Genomic DNA, 20,858 nt, shown 5'->3' on the forward strand with positions numbered 1-20,858 from the left:
AGGGCACATTAGTGCTCCTCTTGCATAAAATGGGCCAGTTCAGTTCGAGATGCCAGTGGGTATTACATGAATGTGGTTCTAAGGGCAAACCTCACATCAAATATGGACTGAAATTGCCACCGAGGAGAGTCACCCGATGGCCCAGACACATTCTGAGCAGCTGCGCTTCAAATCCTCCATCCTATTGCTTCCATTAGAACACTTAGCTGGCTCTCACTAACATCCTGTTTTTTCCTGGGAAAACGGACTTGGAAACGGTAATATGAAAAGACACAAGGAGTCATTTTTCAAGTTTCAACTAAAATACAACGAGGGGCCCTTATTTGTCCACTTAATTCCCCCCTCCCCCTGCAGTTTATGTAGAACTTACTGGCATTTATACTGGTGGTTTTAGCCTGATCACTGGGTGGCAGACAAATAAGATAAAACAGCACATCCTGGAATATCCTGAGATACTGTTGTCTTTAAACAGTGCAAGGCGCCCAATGGAGGCTTCCATTCCGAAGCTGTGGACGTGCAGTCAGAAGGACGTGCCGCCTCCGCCTTTGCCTTCCTAAGCCGTTAGAAGCTGTCTACTTTCAAAGCCATGTGCTTGGCATGACTCAGACCTCAGAAGAGACCTCCCACCCCGTCACACAAAAGCTGTGCCCCTGTGAAGTCCTGGGGGCCCCAAATGGGATTCTCAGAGCATATACTTGTTAATGAATCACAATACCAGTCCCATCTCTGTCCTTCCTCCCCTTTTTCTAGAGTAAAGTCTTCTCCAGCCACCAGCCAGGATAGGGGTGCTGGGCGAGAGCACCTACTGTTGCGCAACACTGACGCAGCTTTGATTCTCAGGCCTGGACTCGAAAACTCTGGGCCCTGGGTCTCGGTTTTCTCTCCTTTAAGGAAAGAATGCTGTGGGTTCTTGATCGAGGGAAGTGAGATAACCTGTGGAAAGCGAGCAGCTCCTAAGACTTTCTCCCTCTACCTTGGTCAAGACTCCCAGCCAGGATGGAAGGAGCCAGCTCAGAGTGCCCTCTTCAATGGGTGGCCCCAGCACAACACCGACCCCCTCCTTCTAGACTTAACGACCTCTGGTGCTTCCCAGGAACCCAGGGCCTGGTCCTAAGCCACCATGCTGAAGGCTCTCCAAGGGAGCCGAGTCATTCTTGTTCACAAGTGGGGTTTGGGGAGTGTGGCATGTGGCCTCTGGATGTGCCCTGGTGCCCAGAAGCCTTCCCCTGCTACCCCTTAATGGGCACCCCTTCACGGATTCTGGCTCCCTGGGACTCCCTGAGTTACCTTATCCAAGACAGTCCCCTCCAGCGGGTGGGTCTCAGGCTCCCCCTCTCGGCTAGTAAATGGACAGAAATCTGGTTGGGACAATAGTGTACCCTGGGGCAGCTAAGCACTCCGGGTGTTACAACACTGCCTCAACAATTGGGTCAGGCAGGCACTATGTCTGCCTCCATTTTCTCAGTTTCTGAGGAAACTGAGGCTTCGGAACTTAAGTATTTTGTACAGTGGAGACACCGAGGATGGTCTGGCTCCCAAGCTCTCATGTCTTAACCTCGAGGCTAAACTTTCCATGTGTGACAACTCGTGTGCCCCCCAGATGTCCCTCCTGGGGCTTAAGCTTCATGAGGATAGGGTGGTGCCTCTGGGCTTTGCATCCCGAGTGCTGGCATATGCTGTGGGCACACAGAGCATGGACTCTGCCACAGCTTCTATTTCTGGCCATGACACCAACTGAGACCACAGGGGGACAGAACACAGGCCTCTACAGAAGTTCTGCCACAGGGCACAGTGCCCCAACCTGAGGTCTTCAAGTTGGGTGTGCTGCTGGGGGTCCTGCGTATGTTTTCATTTCAATGATCAAAAATGATTTTACCAATTACCAAAATGAAATTTCTTTTCTGCAGCAAAATGGGAAGACATTTTGTAAACTAAAACTTCTGTCTCTCAAATTGGTATTTCTCAGTTGTGCTGAGGACGAATTTTCAGTTTTGCATGAGTTATTTTTTTCTTTTTTTAAAGATTTATTTATTTATTTATACAAGCACTGGGTACAGTCAGAAACTCGGGAGAGTGAGAGAATTCACCAGAGCCAGAGCGGGGAGCAGAGCAGGCAGAAGGATTGAAGTACACTGCTGAGGGGAGCAGCGGGTGGCAGGAGAGGTCTGCACGCCATGTGGGACCCTTGCCCAGTAGCCAGGGATCGAACCGGTGCTGCAGAGGCTGCGGGCAGCTTTGCAACCCAGGGCTCAACCGCTGCGCCACCAGGGGAGGCCCTGCACGAGTTATTTCTTATAAACATTACTCCAGTTAGAGAAATGCCCTCTCTGTGCTGCAAGGCTCTTTCGGGTTTCGAGGAGTGCTGGAAGAAGCCCCCCGAGGGCAGTCCCACTCCTCCCCTCTAAGCAAAGTGGGGCAGCGGAAACCAAGTGTAGGGACCAGCAGGGCCCCAGCAGGGTGGGGACCAGGGGGCTTTGAAGGAGCCGGGCTCCTGGGTGAAAAACTGACCTTCCAGCTGGGTCAGGGAGTAGGCCCGGGGTATACACAGTGCAGAAGAGGTGGGAGTGGGGCTGGCAGAGCCCACACCTCCCTCAGCCTTAGGTGGGTTTGTTCACGGCACTTTCACGGCAATACTTTTTTTCACAGCAATACTTTCACGGCAATGCTTTTTCTTTCCTTTTTCTCTCCCATTCTCTTTGCCACCAGGCTTTAGGCTCCTGAGGGAGGACCTTGTCTGTCATGTTTGATTTTGTGTCCGCTGAGCTTAGCACTGTGCCTGCTGTGGAGTAGATAACTCCACCCCTGGGGAAGGTGACTAACTCCCCTGAGCCTTTCTTCAACGGAATTAAAAATGAGAATAGGAAATAGCTACCTTATAGGCTGATAAGAGCTCACTAAAAATTTGAATGTAGGGCCTCCCTCGTGGTGCAAGGGGTGAAGTCTCAGCACTATGAAGCTATTTGCAGCTGCTGCAGCACGAGTTCCATCTTTAGTCAGGGAGCTACCCACATGGCACAGCAGACCTCTCCTGTCTTGCCCTCTGCTCCCTTCAGGAGTCAATTCACCTGTCCTGTTCTTCTCACCCTCCCTTCCTCCTACCACACACACCTCTGGCCTGCACCCCAGCTCTTGTATCCATAAATAAATAAATCTTTAAAAAAAATCGGATGTAAACTACCTGGTCACACTTGTGGTTCAGAGAAGACACAGAAATGCCACCCCTGCCTGGCTTTCCCTCTTGAGCTACAGCAGCCTACTCAAGAAATAGTCTAACAAAGTGTCTCATCTTAAACAATTCAAATATATAAAAATGACATGAAGGCTAAAATATGAGTTTTTGTACTAAAGGGTTTAAACAAAAAACTACTTTCATGTATTTTTAAATGACCCAATTTACCAAAAAGAAACACTTCGAGGCTTTCTGCAACATTCTTTATAGAGGGAGGTGCTGTTCCTTGCATCGCCAACCTTCCCGCCCTCCTCCTCCTCCCTGAAAGAGCCAAAAGCAGTTGAATAAGAGGGAGACTGAGACAGTCCTCAGCCAGAGAGGAAGACAATTAGGACTTGTCACCAAGCACAGGTTTAATTTCCATTTTCTAATCCCTCCGGGGCCGTGAGAGTTTTATGCTCACCAGCTTTTGGTATGTGGTGATCTCAAAACTGAAGGTGTCATTGAGGGTGAGACAGGTGGGAAGGGTAGGATGAGGGCTGGGATTGCTCAGGCCTCATGACAAACCTCCAACAGTGACCCGTCGGCCCTGAGGGCAGTGGGAGACACTCACCAGAACAGCCATTTGGACGACATCAGGCTGTTGAAGGAACTTCGGGTCCACGGCTGGCCACGCTTGAAGCAGCACGCTGGTGTCCCAGGCATAGTGGGCGCAGAGCTTTCTTGGCACCAGTGCCAGGCCTGCAGGGCCAAGGTTCAGGGATCATGAGCACATGCAGGGGCCACAGAGCAGCAGAGAAAGTGTTCACCCCAACACAGTCTGGCTTGGAGCTGGTCTGAGAAGGTTCCTGGAGGCCACAAGGCCACACACAGCGTTTCACAGCCTATTATGTGTCCCCCACTAACATTAGCCTAGCTTATAGTCCCAGGTTGATAGGCAACTTGCTTTCTTTTTTCAGTGCCCAGAGCTGTAAAGGTAGATGGACATGGTGTTCTTTATGCATTTGGGAAAACAAGCTTGCTGATTTGACTTGGTCTCTCTGCAGTTGTTAGGAATGCTTGTGTCACTGGGAATGGATCCCAAACCAGTGTGCTCCTTTTGCTTCCTTGCTGCCCTCAAATGCTTGTGGACCTCCCACCCAGTCATTTTACTCAGAATCACTGGAGCCAACATGCCCAGAGCAGCGGGGCGCTCCTTCTGAATCGTAGAAGCATCTCAAATCTTTCCCATTAAACATTCTCTTAGGAGGGGTTCTGACTGATTACCCATTGCTTCAGAGTGGGTCAGACACAGGAAGAAAGGAGGACGGAAACCCTTCAAGTCTTATTTCCCAGAATGCTTTGTGCTTCAGTCTCCAAGCAGAGGTGCCTGGGTCCAGCACACTCCCACTCAGCACCCAGAGAGTTGCACAAGGCCAGCTGTCAGTGTTTTGGGACCTCAACCACGGAAAGTTTTGGTTTTAAAGTCCCTGCCAATATCCTGGGCATGAGAAGTCCCCAAATGTGCAGGAAGTACACTCATCAGAAAAACAGGTCCTGGTACCCCCAGCCTAGCCACATCCCCACTGCCTCCTTGTCTTTCCAGAGGAGGTTTGGGAGAGGCAGGCAAGGGTGGGGGGCGGTGCCTTGCTCCTCCAGTGGTGGTGGAGAAGCCCCCCTGTTATAAGCCTTGAGACCAGGAGATGCAATTGAGTGACAAGCCCAGGGCTCAGGGGATGGTGTGAAGCTGAATCTGGAACAGAAAGAATGAACCTCCACCTCCTAACACCAGTGCCAAGAACAACGGGCTGTGAATGATTTTTTTATTTTATTTTACTTAGCGACAAAAGTAATGCATGCTCCTTGCAAAAAATTTGGAAAAGGTCAAAATACAAAGAAGAAATTTATATTTACCCGGGTAGCATTTTTTAAAACTTTTACCTAATTTTATAAGTAAATAATAGATATTATAAAGATACTTAGAGCTAGATACTTTGATAGTAATGTAATGTATTTAATGAACACTAAATACACAAAATGTAAAACCAACTGCTACCACCAGGGCCGTGGTGTGTGCTGGTTTTGTGTTCTCCTTTTTCCTATGTTTTAAGTTACAGGAATGCCTTAGCAATAGTGCAGGTTTGGCTCCTGACTGCAGCAGCAAAGCAACAATTGCAATCAAGCGAGTCACACAAGTTTTCTATTTCCCAGCAAATACAGAAGTTATGCTTACGCTACACTGTAGTCTATTAAGTGTGCAGTAAAATTATTACAGTCTAATAAAGCATTGTACTACACACTTTCATTATAAAATACTTTGCTGCCAGAAATGCTAACCACTGTCTCAGCCTTTCCCAAGTCATAATCTTTTTGCTGGTGGAGGGTCTAGTAAAAAAAAAAAAAAAAAAGTAATATCTGTGAAGTATAATAGTACAAATAAATATCATAAAATGAGCTATGACTGTAATAATTTCATGGAAAGGGATGATACACTATGGTATGTATTTTTTTTTTAAAGTTTTATTTGTTTACTTATTTATACAAGCACTGGGTACAGTCAGAAGCATGGGAGGGTGAGAGAATTCACCAGAGCCAGAGCGGGGAGCAGAGCAGGCAGAAGGACCGAAGTACACTGCTGAGGGGAGCAGCGGGCGGCAGGACAGGTCTGCGCGCCATGTGGGACCCTCCTCCAGGGGCCCGGGAGCAGCCGGGGATCAAACTGGTGCTGTAGAGGCTGCGGGCAGCTTCGCAACCCAGCGCTCAACCGCTGCGCCACCAGGGAGGCCCTATGGTATGTATTTTAATATATAATATGACCCTAGTTTTATTAAGTCTATGTGTAAACAGGTAAAAGGTTAGAAAAAAAAAATCAGAGTTGTAGCAGTGATTATCTCTGGAAGGAAGAAATATGGTTGATCTTTCCTTTTTAAAAAATTTTTTTGCAGTTTTGGACAAGGAACATTTATTACCTCCGTAATTTTTAAAATAGTTTTTTTTTCCCCACAAACTGTGAGATCTGTTCAAGATACTTCTTCTGGTTTCTTTTTAAGATTTCATTATTTCCCCATTTTACATTTTGAATCTATCTATAAATTATTTTGTGTGTAATGTGTGAGCACATCAGGGAAAAAAATGCACAGTCTATTTTCCAAACCCAATTTGTTAAATAAATCTACTCTTCCCTACTGGCTTGTGATTTTTTCTTTTATGATATATATATATTACCAGGGATGGTTTCAGCACTGTTCACTTCAAAGCTACTGAAAGCGCCTTTTTGTGATGAGGTAAAGGACGGGCCAGAACATGACTGGCACGTTGTGTCCTTCATTGAGAAAGTCTTGCCACCAAAGAGTTATTTGCCTAACGCACACATATGCTTAGGGACATGGCTAACTTATATCCTAAGCACAAGCTCCTCACGTTGTCCCGGATTATAACAGACAATTCCTAGCCAGCCTTGGCCACTCTGTGTGAGCCCTGGTCTGGTCTGGCCTGTTGAGCCGCCTTGGTTGTCGTGCTGGGACCACAGGTTTATGTGTTGTATCTTTACGTGTTTCCCTATCTGGCGCTCTTGTTATGACCCTGTGTTTCCAGTTGATCGGAGGGAAGTGGAGGCCCCGAGAATCTGAGGATCAAGCTGTGTGGAAGATGTACTCCTGGGGCCTGGCTGGCCCCGGGCCCTGGGGTGCCTGTGCTTATTCCATTTCTAACAGATGTGCCTTTTGGCAGAAGCAGAAAGTGGCTTCCTGCTTGTCCCTCAGAAGGGATTCTATTAAGACTCATATCTAAATACAAGACGGCGGTCACGGAAGGGCGATCGTCGTCCCTTTATTTCAGCAGGCTGGCCCAGGAAGGCTTGTCCCGTGACCCAGCTGCAGTGGGAAGAGTTCCAGAGCCTCTGCATGGCAGTTGGACAGGATGCCTGGGAGATGAAAGGACCTTGGACGTAAATGTTCTGGGCAGAAGCTGTTACAAAATCCACTTGAAAAAATGAGGAAGCCCAGCCTTCCTGGAGCAATCAGCATGCTTATTTATAGCGGCCTGGGCCTCACCAGTGTGTTTCCATATACGTGGGATTGGGGCATCCTGTTCAGCCGGAGGAACTGAAACTCACGACCCCGGTTCTACGTAGTTTTTTCACATCCCTGCTCTTTTTAGGGAAGTAAAAAGACAACAGTTGCATGGCAAATACAGATACAATGGTTGCTTTATGTGACACAGGTCTGGTCAAGAGCTGACATTTGGGAAACACACAGTGAAGTTCTGAACACAGGGTGGGGAATGGTAAGGCCTGGCACTTCAGGCCACCACGCGGGGCTGGCTGTCCTTGACTGCCCTTCCTGTGTCTCCCTCCTCTGGGAGAACTGTTGCCACTGACCTTCCTGCAAAATAAGCAAAACCAACCTCTCCCACTCGGAGACTGGTGAGGTGGTCGTGACACGGTGGCACTGGGGATGCGTGCTGGGCATTTAACCCCCGCTGCCCACAAGCACACACAAGAGAGGACTTGGGCACTCATGTCTGACCGCACTGTGCTTCATCAGCCCTGGCAGTTCCAAGAAAATGAACAAGAAGGGTCTTCACTTTAGCCTTTAACCACAGAAATGGATCTCCTGACAACATTTTGAAATAACAACATTGACACAGCACCCACAGTGAAGTATAAAATACCATAAGTAGAACAGTAGATAACTTATCTCCCTCACAATTCTCTCTCTCTCTCTCTCTCTCTCTCTCTCTCACACACACACACACACCCCTCTACATGGTTTGTTTGTAAATTAGTTGAAATTAATGAATACAGCATATGTGTTTGGTAAAATACTACAGCTGCAATATTTACAGTTCAAGATTGATAGTTCAAGACTATGTGTTACTTCGGAATCTCAAGGGAGGTGAAAGGTCACCTTGCTGAGACCCTCCCAATTAAACTATGGAAGATGGAAGACTTGGAGATCACATGAATTAGAAGCCCAAGGCAAAAGTGAAAAGAAATCTCACTGTAGAACTATGAAACTGGTCAGAGAAACAGAAAGAAGATCTTATCACTACATATTAAACAACTTGTATTTTGGATGAGAGGCTAATCTCAAAGCAGAAATAGCAAAGAAATAGCAAAAGAAGGTCAATCACCCAAATGCCCATTAGTGGAAGACTGTTAAATGACTAATGAATCACTCATAGGGTGGGTCACCTTATGGTTGTTAAGAAAAGGGGTGGGGGCAGGTCTCTAACTGTTGAGATAGAAACATTCTCCAATATAGTAAGAGAGAAAAATGCTTGCATAGTATGTTAGTATTTGTGTCTATTAAGACCTTCTACAACTAGAAGTAAATTCCTCTTTCCTTTCCTTTCTCTCTCATGGTCTACTATGTTCCAGAACTAGAATCTCAACACTCAGAACTTGTGAGTTTTTTCTATTCTGAAATAATCATAGGTTCATAGGATGTTAAAAAGAAATGTACAGGATGCCCTGTGTACACCTTCTCAGCTTCTTCCAGTGGAAACATCTAGAAAAAATATAGCACAATGTCAAAACCAGGCAGTTGCCATTGGTACAATCCACAGAGCTTATTTCATCAGTTTCATAAGCACTAGTGTGTGTGTATGTGTGTGTGTGTGTAGCTTTATGAAACACTAACACAGAGCTGTTCTGTTGCCACAAGGCTCCCTTGTGTTCCCTTTTATGGCCACTGCCCCCTCTGCCAGTCCCTAACCCCTGACAAGCCCCAATGTGTTTTCCATCTCTATAATTTTGTTATTTCAAGCATGTTATATAAAGGGAATCAGAGTATATAAACTTTCAAGATTGGCTTTTTTCATTCATGCCCCTGAGATCCAGCCAGGTTGCTGCCTTTTGGAAAGGTCGTGTTTGATGATGATGAAAAGATCCCTTCAACCAGAGCACCAAGGAGCTCCCTGTGTGGTGATTTTCTGCTTTTTTATTGTCTACCAATTAAGGAAACCTTGTGTCCTTTATCTGCAAACAATATCCATGGCTCCAAATATGCAAACTTCCTCCAAGCAAGCAGCTAACACCCTCATCTGGACAGGACAATATTCTAGGAGGGCGAATAAAAGGTAACTTCAGTGAATTCAGATGTGGTGTCTTGAATGTGAAAGACCCAAAGCTTCAGGAAAGGGAAAAAATGTCCTCATCCTGTGTAAGTTTACAAACTGAAAAGACATTGGTTCTGTTTTTACAATTAAAGGATTGGCACAGGACAAATAGGTGCTAAGCATTTTGGGCTTTTCTGAAATGTCCCCTCCTTATCCAGTGCAATGATGACTGTTTTGCCAACAGGACTGTAAATCTCACCTAGAAGACAGATCTCAATCTCTTTGGAGAGGTTCTCTCCAATGAAAACCCATGAACTCTGGGAAATGGTAACTCCAGATCATTCCACCCTGGCTGGATTCCCTTTGGAATCATTCTAAGGTCATCTTTCACAGATGAAGGAATGAAGTCAGAAGCTACATGAAAGCTAAGTTTTCTAGGATAAATGAAATGTGTAAAAACTGTATAAAATCTTAGAATGAAAATGAGTGACAGTGAGAGTGATTAACAACAAAGCCCTTCACAACACAGTTGTCTTGTTTGCAAAGGATTTTTGAACCAGTGACTTCAGCCCTTACCATCTGCGGGGAGAGGCAGGAAGGGGCCATGTTCCCATTCTCTTCTGAGGGCACCTGGCCAACACCAGAGGGTCAATGACCAGGGTGATACTCCTGATGTGTAGACCCTTTACTTGACTGTGTCACAGCCCCAGTGGCTCATCCAGAGGGATGTCACACATGCACATGTGGGGGCCAGGAGCAGAGGCTCCCATTGTTTCTTTGAATTAAAGAAATATTAGTTTTTATGGGTTTGTAAAACTTGAGGGAAGACTTTACCAACTGAAATGGACACAGCCTACAATGTCCTCCACTCAGACTGCACTCTCCAGCTTCCCCACAAATGCCTAGAACAGACCCTGGCACGTCATACATGCTCAAGAAATGCTTACTGAGTGACTAAATGATCAGAAGCAAAACTAAAGATTCAATCTAACTCATTCCTTATGATAACACAGCTCACAAATGTCCCAAGGAAAAGTCCTGGGAGAAAAGTTTGAACTGGGCTCTATGAGCTTGCTTTAGTATATGTCTCCTTGGAGATCTTGTCACACAAGGACAGACAGGCAAGGCCACAGTGCAGTCCACTTGTACTGTAACACCTGCCAGGCAGGGCCAGGGTCCTAGAGAAATCAGATTCTCTCTGTCCCCAACTACCCCAGTCCTCTGTCTCAACAAAAAGACTAGAGAGGCATGCAAGGAGGGAGTTTTTGAAAACCCCATTTAAATGAGTCCTTCCTGGGAGAAATGAAATGAAGAAGGCAGACAGATAATGTGCGACAAAGAAGGAAGATGAAAGGGAGAGATGTGTGTATTCTAGAGTGAGAATGAGCATGTTTATGACAAATTAGATCAGCTTGTGACAGAACAAAGACTAGGAGAGAATTAACAGCGTGTTAATGAAAAACTTAATGTGATCACCAATGCTAAATGAAAGAGCCATGTTTCCTGACAATAAAAGGCTGCATAATGTAATTTAACATAATCCAATATAATATAATCCAATGTAATGTAACATAATATAATGTAGCTTGGCAGGGTCTACCACTGCTCTCCTACTAGGGCATTCTATCTATCCAGCAAAGATTGGGTGAATGTCTCATATCTTAGTTTATGCTACAGCACAGCAAAAGACAGCAGCAACTCAACTCAGCTCCTGTGGTGAAGTCAGTAAAAGCCTCATTCCCAAACCTGATGACACGTGCCAAGAAAAAAAATGGATCGTCCTTAGTAAAACAACCGCAAAATTCTAAAGGAAACATTAACAAATATAATATAACAGTACAGTGAGGCTACTATGCCATGGTTAAGATAGATATCCCACGATAACTTGCTATTAGGCAATCAGTTAACTGGGCACAAATCGTATCAATAGGGCAAACGGGAACATTAAGAGGAAATGATAGAAAACCTCAATGACTGAACAATGGAGGCTGAGTCAAACCCAGCTCTTGTTCCTGATGTGAGTTTTGGTAAACAAGGACAGAGGTTTCTTCCTTTGTGTGACCAGGAATATCTATGCTAAGCCTACTACCAACATCAAATCCTACAGGGAAGCCTGAGGTCCCCTTATATCTAGAAATGAACCAAGACTGCCTTTGCCAGAATTCTTTAATATTGCATGGGATTTTCCAATCAATGTAATCCAACACATCACAAAAAGAAATATAAAAACTATATGATAATATCAGTAGATGCTGAGAAAGCTTTCAACAAAGTACAACACCATTTATGATAAAGGGCTTTGAAATTCTCAGGATACAAGGAACATACCTCAACATCATAAAGGCCATATATGACAAGCCCATAGCCAATATCATTCTCAATGGTAAAAGTTAAAAGCATTTTCATTAAGATCTGGAACAAGAAAAGGATGTCCACTCTCACCATTGCTTTTCAATATAATACTGGAAGTCCTAGCCAGAACAGTAAAACAAGCGAAAGACATACAAGGAATCCAAATAGGGAAGGAAGAAGTTAAACTCTCACTATTTGCAGATGATATGATAATATACATAGAGAACCCTAAAAACTCCACAGAAAAACTAATCAAACTAATCAATCAGTTTAGTAAAGTAGCAGGATACAAAATCAATACACAAAAATCAGTAGCCTTCCTATACACAAACAATAAAAACTATTGTTTTATAGAAAACAATAAAACATTGTTAAAAGAAATAGAAGAAGACACAAAGAAATGGAAAGACATCCCCTGCTCATGGATTGGAAGCATTAACATTATCAAAATAGCCATCCTACCAAAAGCAATTTACAGATTTAATGCTTTTCCAATAAAAATTTCAATAACATTCTTCAAAGAAATAGAACAAATATTGAAAAATTCATATGGAGCCACCAAAAACCCTGAATAGCCAAAGCTCTCCTGAACAAAAAAGGGAATGGAGGTATCATACTCCCAGTCTTCAAACTATACTACAAAGCCATAATAAACAAAAGTGCATGGTACTGGAACAAGAACAGACACATGGACCAATGGAACTGAATAGAAAATCCAGAAATAAACCCACAGATTTATGGTCAATTAATCTTTGACAAAGGAGTAAAGAATATGCAATGGAGCAAAGAAAGTTTGTTCAACAAATGGTGCTGGGAAAACTGGGCCACTAAATGCAAAAGAATGAAGCTTGACTACTACTTCACACCATGCACAAAAACCAACTCAAAATGGATTAAAGAACTAGACATAAGACCTGAAACCATAAAATATATAGAAGGAAATACAGGCTAAACACTGCATGACACTCAGTAACATCTTTAAAGACATATCACCCAAAGCAGTGATAGTGAAGGCAAAGATAAACACCTGAGACTACATCAAATTAAAGAGCTTCTGTACAGCAAAAGAGATAGTAACCAAAACAAAGAGACACCGATTTGGAGAAAATTTTTACATACAACACTAATGATAAAGGACTGATCACAAAAATCTACAATCTGAGCTGATGAGACTCAAGAAAAACAAAGTAAATAAACCAGTCAAAAAATGGGCAGAAGAGCTAAAAAGATACTTCTCCAAAGAGGAAATGCAAATGGCCAACAGGCATATGAAAAAATGTTCACCATCACTTGTAATCAGGGAAATGCAAATCAAAATTACAATGAGATACCATCTCATACCAGTGAGAATGGCACATATTAAAAAAACTAGCAACAACAAATGTTGGCGAGGATGTAGAGAAAAAGGAAATCTCCTTTACTGCTGGTGGGAGTGCAAACTGGTCCAACCACTATGGAAAGCTGTGTGGAGATTCCTCAACATGCTAAAGATGGAGCTTCCATATGATCCAGCAATTCCACTCCTAGATATTTACCCAAAGGACACAGAAACATTAATTCAAAAGGGTACCTGCATGCCTATGTTTATAGCAGCACTATTTATGATAGCTAAGATATGGAAACAACCCAAATGCCCAAAAATAGATGACTGGATCAAGAAGATGTGGTACATATGCACAATGGTCAGCAATCAAAAAATATAAACTCATGCAATTTGCAGCAACATGGATGGAGCAGGAAGGGATCATGCTCAGCGAAATAAGCCAGAAAGAAAAAGAAAAATACCAGATGCTCTCACTTAGCAGGAATCTAGAAAACCTAAATAAGGGACCAGGAAAAAACCTAATTATAATAAAGTAAAAATCAAAATCAACAAGCAACTATAAACCAAAGACACACTGGTGGGGGGTGGAGGAGGAGGGAGCAGGATCAGAGGAAGGGGGATGCGAATTGTATGGGGACTATAACCAAGATGAAAATGCATACATTGTGCAAAAATGAAAAATGATGTAAAAAATGTATAAAAGAAAAAAGAAAGAAAAAAAGAAAAAAGAATGACATGATAAATACCCAACCTGGATAAAGTAGTTCTTAGGTAAGAAGGTTGGTGGGGTAACCTCACTGGAAAAAAAAAAACCAAAAAATATTGCATGGGATTTTCAAAGCAGTAAATTAATAAAAAAAATTAAATAAAATAAACAGACACCAGGACACAAGGAATAAAGGAGAAAACTTAATCTTATTTGCTGATTGTAGAATCCCAGAAAATTCAGGATTTTATACCTTAAGCAAATACCTTAAGCAAAGTGAGGGAGATTTGGAGGGCATCTGGGTAGAGAATAAATATCAAATGAACTTCTAAAAATTTATATGCCAGTCATTATCAGTCAACAGTTATAAAAGGAAAATGATTCCGGTCACAAGAGCAGAGATAAAATATAACAAAATAAACTGTTTGAGAATAACCTTAAGAAGTATGCAGAACCTGTAATGAAGAAAATGATAAAACTTGACTGAACATAAAAAAGCCTTGAATAAACGGACAGACAGACCCAGTGCAGGGAAGCTGTGAAGATTTCTAAAGGAATTCCAGGTTTGACCAAATTTCAATCAAATCTCAAGGAGACACTGGGGGAAACGTAACAAAATCATACCCAAGTTCTACTAAAAAATAAATCAGTGAGAAGAGTGAAAATAGTTATGGAAAGGGAAGGGAGGTTAGCTTGTCAGATGTGAAAACTTTTGGAGAAATTCAATAATTAAGTCAATGGGACAGAATATACACTTTAAAAAGAGATCCTACAGTGGAAAGTGGAACAGCTTTTCAGGAAGATAATTTGACACATTATCAGGGGTTTTAGATACATTACTGTCTTTTCTATTTCAAGGAAGTAGAGATGGGACCAAAGATGGAGGTGCCGTGTCACACCTGGTGGATTTTTTTGGGGAGCAGCCATTGGACACATTAGCAGGACCATCGTCAAAGACTTGGTGTCCGCAGACAACCAGTGCAGTCATTAAAAATGTTTACAAATGAAACAAAATCAAAATACTGCTAAATATATCTTGGTGTTTTTCTTCTTATTATTATTTGCTTTGGTATATCTTGTCTGTAAACTGGAAATACTCAGAGATGAACATTTTGCTAACCCTGGGAAGCTGCACTAAGCCCCATGGACAGCAGAGACAGATTTTCCACCCCAATGCTGTGCCAGCCCCAGGCCGAGTACCCGCCTTCTCTCTATTTTCTTACTATAATGCTTATTAGTGTTTTTTCCACTGGTGCAAATTTCACCAAAGACAATTTGGAATTATAGTGGCCATAACAGAGACCTTTTGAGATGAACAAAATTGCTTGAGAGGTGACTTAGAACTAAAAGGAAAGAAAATTCTGTATATCCCGTGGTCTACTTTCTTTAATTGGCATAAAGAAGCTTCTGGGCATAACTCAAACTTGACACTTGCCACCCTGGAAGATTCCTTAGCTAAAGTTAATGCAAATGTGGAAATTTAAAGCTGTCTTTCCCACAGATTCATGGAAAATCTGTTCTAGTTGTTATCTTTCTTTACCACTTTGGCCTTCACTTTACTTAGAACCTTGTCCAGCCCTCACAAAATCCTTATAAACACTTCCTCTCCTCCTTCTTTTTTTTTTTTAAGATTTATTTATTTATTTATACAAGCACTGGGTACAGTCAGAAGCGCAGGAGGGTGAGAGAATTCACCAAAGCCAGAGCGGGGAACAGAACAGGCAGACTGACGAAATACACTGCTGAGGGGAGCAGCGGGCAGCAGGAGAGGTCTGCGCGCCATGTGGGACCCTCGCCCAGCGGCCGGGGATCGAACCAGCGCTGCAGAGGCTGCGGGCAGCTTCGCAACCCAGCACGCAACTGCTGCGCCACAGGGGAGGCTCCCTTCTCCTTCTAAATCAGCTATTCTTCCTCATTGTCACTTATAATTGCAAGCTTTACTAAAGGGGTATCCTGCCAAGTACTGGTATGTAGATATTAAGCCCTGGCTGTTCTTAAGTACTGTTCCTAAGTACTTCTCAAATCTCAGAATTGAAAGTTCATTAAAGAATTCAGACTCATCTAGGGATATCGAGCCCAAGCCTCTCCATCTTCTCCTAACGAATCCACATACTGGAGGGGTCAGAAGATGCTAAAGCTTGGTTAGAAAAGGCTCATTGGAAAGTGCCAAAAATGACCTAAAACATAATGAAATACACTTTACTTAATTAGAATACCTTAAAGCAGGATCTTGTGGGGACCATAACAAAGACCCCTTCTGTTAAAGTAAATCAGATCTTGATTCAATTTCTCAAGCAGCAAAGAATAAATCCGCAGGGGACTTCAGAGACAGACCTGTTGGCTTCCTCAGACGGTGGGAGGAACAGGCTCTGATGCAGCCATTTCCCAAGCATTCCCTTCCTTTTCTTTGCCTTTTTTTTTTTTTTTTTTTTTTTGATGGATGTTTAAAGTCAGAAATTGCAGATACGGTACATAAACAAAAACTGCCTGGCAAATCATTCCACTGCATGAACTTCAGCACTTGGCTGAACATCTTGAAGAGGCTTTAGATACCAAAGAGGATAAAATCCAAACTAAGTACATAGTTTTAACCACCCCTCACATCTCCCCCCTTCCGTGCCCCCGCCAAAAAAAAAAAAGGAGCAGCAGCAAACAGATCTTCTGCTTCTTCAAGGGATGGAAAACACATTCTTTTTGACAGAGATACTTGTTGATACTATATGGAAGGGGCATGGGAAAAATAACAGTTTCATCTTAGCTACAAAGGAAAGAAACAAATGTTTGCTTCTCCCCAAAACTTACCAAGCAATTTGGAATGAGACTGTAATGTCTGATCTCCAACAGGCCCCTTAAATCAATCAGGAGAACTGTTTTTAAAATCAAAGGATATAAACACATCTTTCTGATATAATGGGGGCTACTTTGTCGTCTAAAAATCCACAATTCCCACCTACCTTTCACAGCCAGAAAAGCACTTGAGAGGCAGGAACTTGAAATAATTCTCAAATTCTTCTCATTCCCCAAACATACTAATAGGTCTATTCTTTTCAATGACTAATCAAAAGTGATACATGCTAATTATGGAAAAATAAAAGCGGTATCATGAGTCTCCTCTTTACACAGTCTCCCACAGTAGGTCTCAATCCTTTCTTAGCTTTGGGCTTTTTTTTTTTTAAGATTTATTTATTTATGCATACAAGAGCTGGGGGACAAGCCAGAGATGCGGGGGTTGGGGGGGGGGTGAGAGGATTCACCAGAGACAGAGTGGGAAACAGAACAGACAGACTGACTGAAACACACTGCTGAGGGGAGCAGCGGGGAACCCAGGAGAGGTCTGCTGCACCATGTGGGTTGCTCCCTGGCTGGCTGGGGATCAAACTCTGCTGCAGAGGCTGCGGATAGCTTCTTCATAGTGAGGTGCTTAACCCCATGCGCCACCAGGGAGGTCCAGCTTTGGGCTTTAAAGGGTGCTGAACAAATTTAGGTAAGAGTTTAGAATTTAAAGAAAGTTCAAATCAGTTCAAAAATTGATTCGCAGTCAGTTTTTATTTATGTGACTCTTGGTTCCCTGACTGGTCAACATGCATCTCTTCTCTGTGACACGGCATCAGTATATTTAATTAGGAGAGATCTTTTATGTAAATGCAACTGCCAAGGCAGAAGCATATCAGATGGGCTATTTTTGGATTGACTGAAGACTCCCCCTTAAGTTCCCTGCTTCTTTGGGAGACCAATTACGTGTCAATTTGCCTCTCCCTAGATGCTTGACCCAAGCCCAATTTAAGAATGTATTCAAGATCCCTGATTGTCTGGGCCATGATTCCACTGATGTGAAGAGAATTTTAGGAGCTAAGCCCATGGAAGCAGAAATGGACCTTTCTAAAACTCTTACCTAAATTTGTTCAGTACCTTTTAAAGTTCAAAGCTAAGGAAGGATTGAGGCCTACTGTGGGAGATTTTGTACAGGGGAGACTCATGATACCATTTTTATTTTCCTTAATTAACATGGATCACTTTTGAAGTAGTCATTGAAAAGAGTGGACCTATTAATAAGATGACCCTAAGTTTTTAAGTCCATAAGGGTAGTAAGGCTTCTGGGCTTAAAGCAATCATCAAGTAGCCAGACTGTATCATATTTGAAAAGAGGGTCCTTCTCAGTGTATGTCTAGCCTCTGCTGAGTGCCAGCACTGTGCGAGGCCTGCAGGGCCAAGAGAGGCAAAAGATGTAGGTCAGCTCTCAGAGGGCTCAAAGAATTCATTAAAGGATCACACACCCAGTGAGGGCCTTCTCCTCATTATGAGTCGACTCACTTGGCAGCACAAATAAATGTCTCCCCACTTCCTTCTTGCAGTTGCTTGGCTTTTCATCTCATAGTAGTCTTTGAAAGACTGTGATGATAAGCTTCCACTCAGTGACTCTATGTGTAGAGTCAATGACTAAGAGCACTCATGTCGTGACCCAATGATACTCTCCCTATGACATTTCTTGGCCTTCAGACAAGGTGTTGGGGAAGGGCTGCTGTGAGGCTTGCTACCAGATAAATGCATTATGTAAATGCAGCATGCCTGGATGCACATCTCCTGCAAGCGGGTCTAAAACGTCCACAGGAGTTATTACAGGAACCATGTGAAGCCAAGGTTTGGAGGACTGGGCCAGCACAGCCAGGGCAAGTCCTCTGGCATAGCACCTTCTCACTTAATTTCCATTTCTACATCAGGGCCACTGCTAAAGACACAGGAAAGCAACTGGCCTGTACCTGCTGGGATCTAGAACTCAGCATTGACACAGTGAAACACACTTGACTTGCCCATACTACACTAGCTTTATGAAGTGGACTGAGAATAACTTGAGCAAAAGGATTTAATGACAAATGAACTCTATTTTTTCTTCTAACAAGAAGCTCCATATTGAAATACAAAATAGAGATAAGAAAGAGGAAAAGGAAAAAAAATGAACAGAGAAGATAGTCTAATGTAAATAAAGTTCAAATGATTTCTTAAAGGAAGACAATGTAGATATTTCTAGGGGTGCTTTTTGGAATTACTAATGGGCCCTGTAGAACATTCGTAAGAGGCTGACCTAGAGGGAAAGCACTGAGCAGTCTTGCCCTAGGCTTTCATCTGACAGCCAGGTCTTGCAGTTGCCACAGGCCCTCAAGTGCTTGTGCATCTGTAGATCATCCAGAAGCTGGTTATAAACACAGATTCTCCAGTCACTTCCCAGAGCTCCAAGCGGGTGGAGGCATCCATTTAACCCACCCGGGCCTCAGGCTGTTGGATCTGCTCCAATGGCTACTTTAGGAATAAACTTTTGGTTATTAGAACTGTCTAAACAGTCTAAACGGGTGACTTCAGATCTTCATTTTAATTCCAGGTGCCCTCTTCTCTACCTGTCAAGTGGGACTAAACGGGAATTTCCATCTCAAGAAGATAAAAGGGGTGATGATGTGTGGATACCAGGAGGTTGAGTTATGAGAAAGAATGTTCTGTGGTGAGAGCAAGATTCACATTGGTTGGGGCACACTGCTCAAAGCAGGGAAATGTCTTTCCCTTTGGCAGGGGTGACCACATCGAAGAAAAATACTGCCATTCAGAGTAAGAGACAGAGAGGTAGATGCCAAACGCTGGACACCCAATAAATAAGGACCCGAATGCTTCACAAGGGGCCTGAGGACACAAGTTAGTTAGTGGTCTCTGGTCACACAAGGCATCCCCACCTACCTGCCCAGAGCTCCGAGGTTATGTGAGGGGCCATCGGTGCTGCCATTACCATCAGGGCACACAGGGCATCCTCAAACTCGGGGCTGTGGAGAACTACTCTCTGAGAAGCTTGCTGAAGAAGAGAAAAGAACACCAATGTCAGGTAAGGATAAGAAAGGCCATTAAGGCATCAGAAGTTCAGGGATACAGCAGTAGAAAGAAAGCCTCTGGACAAAGCTCATTTTCCATCTAATCTTAGTATTAGAACAGCTGCAGCCATGCAACAAGTATATTAACGGAGCATGTAGCACACCCTCACGCTGATGTTAACTCAGTGAGTTCTCACAACTGCCCTACCTTGGAGGCAGTCTGGGGTAGAATCCAGGTTGGTCTTAAATCAGAGGTTTGTTTGTTTGTTTGTTTGTTTTTAGGTATTTTTAAAAAAAGATTTATTTAGTTATACAAGAACTGGGGTACATGCCAGAGGCACGGGAGGGTGAGAGGATTCACCAGAGACAGAGTGGGGAACAGAACAGGCAGACTGACGAAATACACTGCTGAGGGGAGCAGCGGGCGAGACAGGAGAGGTCTGCTGCACCATGTGGGACCCTTGCCAGCCAGCAGGGATCGAACCCGCACTGCAGAGGCTGCAGACAGCTTCACAGCACGGTGCTCAATTGCCTGACCACCTGCGCCACCAGGGGAGGCCCTTTTTTTTTTTTTAATTTACCCTCCCAGCTATAAAATAAGTTGTGACTTGTGAAATAAATGCTTCTTTAAGATAAAAGAGCCTCTGCTCTCTGTCCCTGACCTGGGGCCCTGCAGACCACATGGCTGGGGTCCCCTGGTCCAGCCTGCACACACACCCCCATGAGGACAGACAGGCCACTTACCAAGAGGGCACTGCTGAGTCCCATCAGCTGAGAAATCACAGAATTCAATGAGAAATCCTCTGTGAAATGGGTAGTCACCTATTGGTAAAAGATGAATTACTCACCAGTTTCAAAATTCCTTTAAGATTTCCACAAAAATACTGAATTATCAGAAACACGTAAAATTGAATATGATCAAAGATACTTTAAATATATTCACTAGTTCAAATAACCATAATATTTCAGCAGCACAAAGAGGGCAACGCTTCTCCACCATTCAAGGCAGTTCCCCTTCTGCCCTATCTGGGATACTATTGGTTCTCATAATGGGTGCTGAAGAAGACACTGCTAATTACCTGAATAGGAGGCAGGACTCACTGATGAGCAAACATCAGAACATTAGGATAGGGAGTAAAGGATGTGACTTCTCCTTGGTATATGACTTGAATTCACAATGAATGGTATTAGTATGTGGGATGAGGTTAGTTTTACATTTTCAAATATGGAGTCAACATAAAAACACCAATAGGAGTTGTCAGCTTCTTTCTTACTCGTGTGCTTTTTGATTTTGAACATGGGTAAGAATACAGAAAAATAACACATCTTTAGATGTCAAGAGTTTCCAACTTGTTGCAATAACCCAATTCTATTATCTGACAGAATAGAAGAATTTGCCAAACCCAGAGAAGAAACATG

The 20,858-nt window shown here is 43.4% G+C and overlaps 1 protein-coding gene across 1 annotated transcript in view; it reads right to left on the minus strand.

Moving 5' to 3' along the window:
• Nucleotides 1-1,623: 1,623 nt before the first annotated feature.
• Nucleotides 1,624-20,858, minus strand: part of LARS2 (leucyl-tRNA synthetase 2, mitochondrial) — a gene marked incomplete at both ends in the record, with an annotated part of 122,291 nt that continues 103,056 nt past the window's right edge. Inside the window, 4 exons of the mRNA XM_084247783.1 lie at nucleotides 1,624-1,734; nucleotides 3,783-3,910; nucleotides 19,312-19,423; nucleotides 20,184-20,261. Coding sequence (XP_084103909.1) covers nucleotides 1,624-1,734; nucleotides 3,783-3,910; nucleotides 19,312-19,423; nucleotides 20,184-20,261 — 429 coding nt within the window. The remainder of the gene's footprint in view (nucleotides 1,735-3,782; nucleotides 3,911-19,311; nucleotides 19,424-20,183; nucleotides 20,262-20,858) is intronic.

This window comes from Talpa europaea (assembly GCF_964194135.1).
Source record: "Talpa europaea genome assembly, chromosome: 11".
Lineage (NCBI taxonomy): Eukaryota > Metazoa > Chordata > Mammalia > Eulipotyphla > Talpidae > Talpa > Talpa europaea.